The sequence below is a fragment of the Pongo pygmaeus genome, chromosome X (genome assembly GCF_028885625.2).
Source record: "Pongo pygmaeus isolate AG05252 chromosome X, NHGRI_mPonPyg2-v2.0_pri, whole genome shotgun sequence".
NCBI lineage: Eukaryota > Metazoa > Chordata > Mammalia > Primates > Hominidae > Pongo > Pongo pygmaeus.
Window position 1 is genome coordinate 132,473,964 of NC_072396.2, and position 7,528 is coordinate 132,481,491.

Here is a 7,528-nt window from a genome sequence, read left to right on the forward strand (position 1 = left end):
AGAAGTTTGCTGTTAAGCCAACTCTCTCAAATAAACATAAAAATGAAAAGAATTGACTTACAGTGACTATAGGCCTTGACAATTTTCATTGTTGTATTTAGGCTAGCAATGATGAGTAGATATGTGAAAAATATAATTTTTTAGATGAATGGTTTTATTTCATTCAGGCTGAAATTTATAATATAATAATTTCTTTTTTTTAATTTGTTACACCATTTCCTTCCAGCTGCATTACCTCTCATTCCATTCTTCTTCAAGTTGCATAAACTATGTAGTGTCTTTACTTTTGTACTTTTCTCCAAATGCTTATAATTATATAAAATCACATTTATTAATATATGTATTAACTTAATGAGAAGAAATATTTCTGTATGCATAATTTATTCAATGATTATTTTATTGATGACTATTGTTTCTAGTGTTTTATCCATAACAAAATGATGCTATATAGAGCCTTGAAATTAAAAATGATAAAAAAAAATAATTTAGAAATACTGATTCTTAATGCTGCAACTGGGAACAAGGACCCTGAGCTTAGAGAGCCTTAGAAAATGGTGATTTCTATGCCCAATTTTTTCTCCATTCTAATTAGCATTTTTGATCTCATAACAGCACAGCAAGAACCCTATTGCACTAACTAAACAACAAACCAGGTAAAAGGACTTGAACTCTAAGACTAGTGGAGGATTTCCAGTTCTGCTTCATTTCCTTCCTTTTCCCACACTTTTCCTCGTGATTTATTCTCCTGGGAACTGGGTCTATTAAAACCACCTAAGATCATAATTTAATTTAAAGATTCTTGAGATTCTACCAAATCAAGTTCCTCGGTATGAGCCCCAGGCACCGTTTGCTACAAATCCTCTATATGAACATAACCTCAACATATAACCCAAGATTTTCTTAGGAGAAAAAAACTTAACAGGCCCATAGGAAAGAAGAGAGTGATAGAGCAACCTAAAGATTCATGACATGACTCATATATTATGGTGCTACTAAGAATAAACTGAAACTTGAAATGGCAAAACTTTTATTGAACATCATGCTGAAGCCCAGAAGAAAATGCCATCTCCCACTGGTACTCCTGTAATCTGGCACTTCAAGATGTCTCCTCTGCTCAAGGATCTTTAAAAGCACCTTTTTTGAACCACAGATGTCCCATACTCCTTGAAGTCTGCAGAGGTGACCCACATCTGCTTGAAACTGCTCATAGAGGTCATGATGGATGCACCAATCCATGCAGAGAAGCATCTATCAGGAGAAGCCGTGATCTTGATGGGAGTACCTTTGGAAGCCAGCTGTTCCACTTCCTTCATGAGCCTTTCCTCCAGCCCAGGGAGGAGAGTGGTGCCCCCGGAGAGTACAATGTCTGCATAAAGTTTATTCTGGATGTCAGTGTCACACTTCATGATGCTGCTGGAGACCATTTTTGAGAGTCCCGGGCTGTCTATGCCCAGCTGGTCAGGTGCAAAAAGAACCTCGGGCACTTGGTACAGCTCATCCCCAAAGTGGATGACATGTCCATCTGGCAGTCTGTATGCTCCCAGGACCTTTCCCCGGCTCCTGCGTAGCTCTTTCTCTGGCTCCAAGGCGATGTAGCACAGCTTCTCTTTGATGTTATTTACCACGGCCTTGTTGCGTATGCAAGGGAAGTTAAACCCGCTAGCAAAGAGGAGCTGGGTGAGGTGCTCTGTGATGTCCCTCCCTGCCATACAGAGTTTGGTGACTGCATGAGGCAGGGAGTAACCCTCAAAGATGGGGACAGTGCAAGTGACCCCATCTCCACTGTCCACCACCAGGCCTGTGACACAGGCAGAGGCATAGAGCGCTGCCACTGCATGATTAGACAGGTAGAAACCAGGCACACTGAAGTTCTCAAACATCATTTCTGCTAGCTTTTCTCGAATTTCCCTAGGATTCAAAGAGGGCTCAGTCATAAGTACAGGCTGTTGGCTGGGTTTTACTCCAAGCCCCCACTCAAAGAGATATTTCCAGAGTTTCTCCATGTCATCCCATCCTGTTACCAGTCCACGCTCAATGGGGTAGTGCAAATGTAGGTTCTCATACTTGTACAGGGCTTCTTGCCCCACGAAGTACTTCTGATTAAGTCTTGCTAAAGGCATGTTGAATTTACAATGTCCCAAGACGGAGCTGATGACATGGCGGGGTCCAATCTCTCCAGACAGGCCTGCTTTGCAGAGTCCTGAACCATTGTCAAAAATTACAGCAGGAACATCTAATGCATGTGGATTAAACATGTCTGTAATATGCTCTCCTGGACTTCCCCCAAATAAAGAAAGAACACTTACGTCACTCTCTGAGATGACAGGCACCTTTAGAATTTTTTAAACTTCAGGGTTCTGAAGTTCTCAAGTTGTCACCCATGTAGAGCTAGTAGGCTACCTTCAGTCCACCAGGACACCCCATCCTCAACCTCTGAATCTTGTCTCCATTCTGTAGGCTCAGGGCCTGCTGAGGCAACATGAGGGGGGATTGCCCTCTATGTCACAATCCAGCCAAGGCAACAATTGTCCTCAGTGAGCATCAGAGGGGCGGGGTGGGGCCTCTGAGCCAATAGTACTCCCTACTTGGTCAGATACAAAGCCAAGGAAAGCAAATCATACCTACAGAGGTATGAGAAACACTATTCTACATGCTTTTGCTTGGAATTATGTTTTCATTTTTTTAGATATATATTTGAGAATAGAATTGCTGAGTTATATGACAACTGTATGTTAAATCATTTGATTTTAATTTCTGTAAGTTCTTTGTTCCAAAGTGGCTGTGACATTTTACATTCCCACAGTCACTGTAGGAATGCTCCTACTTCTCCACATGCTTCTAAATTCTATTATCTGACTTTATGATTCTAGGCATTCTAGTGTGTGTGAAATGTTATCTTATTGACAACATTGATTTACAGCTTTAAGTATCAATGTTGAGAATCTTTATTATGTGCTTATTGGCCATTCTAATACCTTCTTGGGAGAAATGTCTATGCAGAACCTTTGCTCCTTTTTTATTAGATTGTTTTTCGATTATTCCATTGTAACTGTTCTTTACACATTCAAGAGTCCAGTGTTTATCAGATACATCATGTGCATATATGTTCTTTTATTCTTGTATTGTCTTTTCACTTTTTTGTTAGTGTTCTTGAAATTACAAAACTTTTAAATTTTAAAGTAGTCCAGTTTTTCTGTTATCATTTGTTGTTCATATTTTGTGTCATATGTAAGCATTCATTATAAAATTTAAGATTCTTAAATTTATCTTTTTGTTTTCTTGTAAGAATTTTAAACTTTTAACTATTACATTTAGTTTTTGTTAATTTTGAGTTTATTTTTATTTATGGTGTGCATTAAGTTTTCAACTTCATTCTTTTGAATATGGTTCTATCTGGCTGTTCTAGCACCATTTGTTGAACAGGATAATTTTTGCCCCATAGAATGACTAGTACCTTTTTCAAGCAACAATTGACCATAGACAGACACCTGGGTTTATTTCTGGACTCACTGTTCTATTCCATTGATCTATGTCTGTCATCATGCTGGTAGCACACTGCATTGATTTCTGTCACTCTGTGATAAATTTTGTAGTTAAGAAGTTTGAGTACTTCTTTGTTCTTCCTTTTCAAGATTGTTTTGGCCATTTTGGGTCCTTTGCAATTCAATATGCATTTCAGGATCAACTTTCCAATTCCTACGCAAATGTCGTATGGAATTTGGTAGAGATTGCCTTGAATCATTAGATCAATTTAAGGAATATTACCATCTTAATAACGTCAACTCTTCCAACCCATGAACATGTGATTTTATTTTGCCATTCACTTGCATATTATTTTAGTTTCTTCATGGAATATTGTCATTTTTGGAGTAAAACTTTTATACCAGTTTTGTCAAATTTTTATTTCCAAGTATTTTATTTTTCTTTTATAACTGGAGTTTTTTTGTTTTGTTTTGTTTTTGTTTGTTTTGTTTTGTTTCTTGTGACGGAGTTTCACTCTTGTTACCCAGGCTGGAGTGCAATGGCTCTATCTTGGCTCACCACAACCTCCGCCTACCGGGTTCAAGCAATTCTCCTGCCTCAGCCTCCCGAGTAGCTGGGATTACAGGCGTGTGCCACCACGCCCAGCTAATTTTGTATTTTTAGTAGAGACAGGGTTTCCCATGTTGGTCAGGCTGGTCTTGAACTCCCGACCTCAGGTGATCCACCTACCTAATTTTATCTTTGATTCAGAGGGATACATGTGCTTATTTGTTACATAGGTATTGCATGTATAATGGTGGGAGTTGGGATTCTAGAGTACCCATTAACCAAATATTGGACATTGTATTCAATAGGTTGTATTTTATCTTTCACTCTTCTCCCACTGTCGTCCCTTTGGAGTCCCTAGAATATATTTTGCCCATCGTTATGTCCATGTGTATCATTTGTTTATCTTCTACTTATAAGCGAGAGCATCTGTATTTGATATTCTGCTTCTTTGTTAGTTTACTTAGGATAATGGCCTTCAGCTCCATCCATGTTACTGCAAGAGACATGATTTCATTCTACCGTATGGCTGCATATTATTCCATTGTGTATATATACCACATTTTCTTTATCCAACCGTTTGTAGACTCTTAGGTTGGTTCCATCACTTTGCTATGGTAAATAGTGCAGTGATAAACATACAAGTGCAGATGTCTTTTTTATATAATGAATTCTTTTCCTTTGCTTAGATACCCAGTTGCAGGATTGTTGGATCAAATGGTAGTTCTATGTTTAGTTCTTTGAGATATCTACATACTGTTTTTCATAGTGGTCGAAGTAGCTTACATTCCCACTAGTGGTGTATGAACATTCCCTTTTCTCCACATCCATGACAACATATGTTGTTTTCTGACTTTTTTTAACAATAGATATTCTTACTGGTGTAAGATGGTATCTATGTGGGGTTTTAATTTGCGTTTCTCTGATGATTAGTGATGTTCAGCATTTTCACGTGTTTGTTGGAAGCTTGTATGTCTTCTTTTGAGAAGCATCTATTCATGTTCTTTGCCCACATTTTAATGGGGTTATTTGTTTTTTTTCTTTTTGATTTGTTTAAGCTTCTTACAGATTCTGGATATTAGCCTTTCATCGGATGCATAGTTTACAAATATTTTCTCCCATTCTATCGGTTGTCTGTTTCTCTTGTTGATTATTTCTTTTCCTGTGCATGTTTAGTTTGATCAAGTCTCATTTATCTACTGTTGTTTTTGTTGAGTTTGCTTTGTGGGTATTTGTCATAAATTGTTTGCCAAGGCTGATGTTCAGAAGAGTGTTTTCTGTTTCCTCTGGAATTTTTACAGGTTTAGGTCTGTAATCCATCCTGAGTTAATTTTTCTATATGGTGAGAGATAATGCATTTAGTCTCTTTTTCTTTCTGTACAGCCCCACTAGTTGTAAACTGATTGCTCTACTGATTTTGAATATTGCCTTTAAAGTGATAGTTCCTGAAGTCAGTTTTTGTGATGTGCTATGATCCCAGGGTATCTAGTCATAGCTGTTTCTTTTCAGCTTTCTCCAGTAAACTACCCAACCTAAGGTTTATCCTACAGCTTCATAAATTTACCAATATTTTCCCAATTACTCTTCACCAAAACATCAAGTGGTTTTTTTGTTTTGTTTTGTTTTTTGTTTTTTTTGAAAGTGCCCTGTGGCTTGAACTTTTTCACATTGTGTTTTGAATAAAGTAAGTTCCCTTTTCAAGGAGTTAGGAGCTATCCATTTTCCAGACTGCTTCTCCTTTCCGGTATAACTAGTAACACAGGCTCTGAAGTTGGGGTTTAAAAAATGGCATGGCTCTCTTTGAATGACCCTTCTGCTATAGGAGCTGAGCATTCAGTATGTGGGGAGAGTGACCTCAAGCATTCTTAGCTTGCTGTGTCTGGTGTGCCACTGCTACCATATGAGCCAGGACGTGGGTTATCATCACCCAAGTATTCTCAGTGGTACTGTGCCATGGTTGAGCCTCTGTGCCACTGTGTGGATTCAGTAGAAAAGAAGAGAGCCCACATCTCCTAGTCAGCCACATTCACTAACAGTCATAGAAAGAGGTAGCTGGGGGCAGTATAAGAAATGCTCTTCCCCTTCTAGGAAGATAGTACTCTATCTGAACGCTCTGAAAAAAAGAGAGTTCTGTATTCTTGGTTGAAGTAGTCTGAAGTTTCTCTCTCACTGAGTTGGAAAGGGGAGGAAGGGACTAAGTCTCAGTTCAGATGCCACAAACTCTCATTGCTATTTCCAAATTTCAGTAGATTTTCTTGAATAAATGTTTCATTTGCAGCATGCCTTTAGGACCATTTCCATTGACATTGAATAGTTGTTTTTCCGCTTCAAAAAATTTTGCAGTTTTTCTTGAAGAACTTTTACTCTGTCATTCTATAAGTCCATTCATACAAATCAGAGCTGCAAAGTGACATGAACTGGTTCTATCACACCACTATCTGTAAATATGTTCCTCATTTCTTTGTTCGGTAATATGTTTTTATTTCCCCCTCTCTGTTCTATTTTTTTTTTTTGGTAGCTGAGTTGTCTACAATAATTTGTGAAGCTATACTTTTTAAATAGTTTTTCCAGCTTTATATTCATTAGCTATTTGCATTTGTGGATTTGTCTCATTCATCAGTTCTAGAAAGCTCTTCATTTCCCTCAGTGTTATTCTTTCCTATTATCTCTTGCCTTTATAGTATTCATATAAGCCACATTTTAAATTCTATTTCAATCCTTATTTTAACTTAATTTCTAGATGTTGCAGCCTCATTTTATGCCGCTTCCTGAATAATTTTTATCTTTAGGTTCACTAATGTTCTGTATAGCAGTGTCAATTTACATTTGACACATCTACTGGATATAGAATATTATTTTATTTGTAATATCAATAATCTCATTTCTAATTTCTAGAAGTTTGTCTCATCCTTTTCTAAATACGTTTCATTATGTTTAATGGTCAGATGTCCCTTTGTAATATATTTAAATGGTAACTTAATTTACTTAATTACAATATAATTTTATTTCGTATACTGTAAAGTATAATTAAAAACATTTTGGCTAGGTGCAGTGGCTCACACCTGTAATCTCAGCACTTTGGGAGGCCTAGGCAGGCAGATCACCTGAGGTCAGGAGTTCGAGACCAGCCTGGCCAACATGGTGAAACCCTGTCTCTACTAAAAATAGCTGGGTGTGGTGGCACATGCCTGTAATCTCAGCTACTTAGGGGACTGAGACAGGAGAATCCCTTGAATCCAGGAGGCGGAGGTTGCAGTGAGCCGAGATGGCGTCACTGCACTCCAGCCTGGGCAACAAGAGCGAAACTCTGTCTCGAAAACAAACAAACAAACAAACAAAACTTCAGTGTTTTCAGGTCTAATACTGGGATTTGTCTTGTGTTCTGTATCTAGCTGACTGCAGCTTATACACATTAGATTTCTTTTGAGACAAAGTCTTGCTCTGTTGTCCAGGCTGGAGTCCAGTGGCACACTCATGGCTCACTATAGCCTTGACTTCC

The 7,528-nt window shown here is 38.0% G+C and overlaps 1 protein-coding gene across 3 annotated transcripts; it reads right to left on the reverse strand.

Annotated features, from left to right (window-relative positions):
- Positions 1 to 1,010: 1,010 nt before the first annotated feature.
- On the reverse strand, positions 1,011 to 2,455 carry LOC129024559 (actin-related protein T1). 3 transcript variants are annotated; one of them, XM_054471688.1, is made up of 2 exons: positions 2,307 to 2,453; positions 1,013 to 2,200 (listed from the first exon to the last, which is right to left on the reverse strand). In XM_054471688.1, exon 2 carries the CDS (start codon positions 2,118 to 2,120, stop codon positions 1,125 to 1,127), a length of 996 nt encoding a protein of 331 aa, XP_054327663.1. In that variant the 5' UTR covers positions 2,121 to 2,200; positions 2,307 to 2,453; the 3' UTR covers positions 1,013 to 1,124. The 3 variants fall into 3 exon arrangements, with proteins under 3 accessions (XP_054327662.1, XP_054327663.1, XP_054327664.1); XM_054471689.1 differs by having other exon boundaries at positions 1,013 to 2,233; XM_054471687.1 differs by having other exon boundaries at positions 1,011 to 2,455.
- Positions 2,456 to 7,528: the final 5,073 nt, after the last annotated feature.

Bases quoted from the DNA above. Each gene is read 5' to 3' on its own strand.
- LOC129024559 (XM_054471687.1), bottom strand. From the start codon at position 2,255: ATGTTTAATCCACATGCATTAGATGTTCCTGCTGTAATTTTTGACAAT.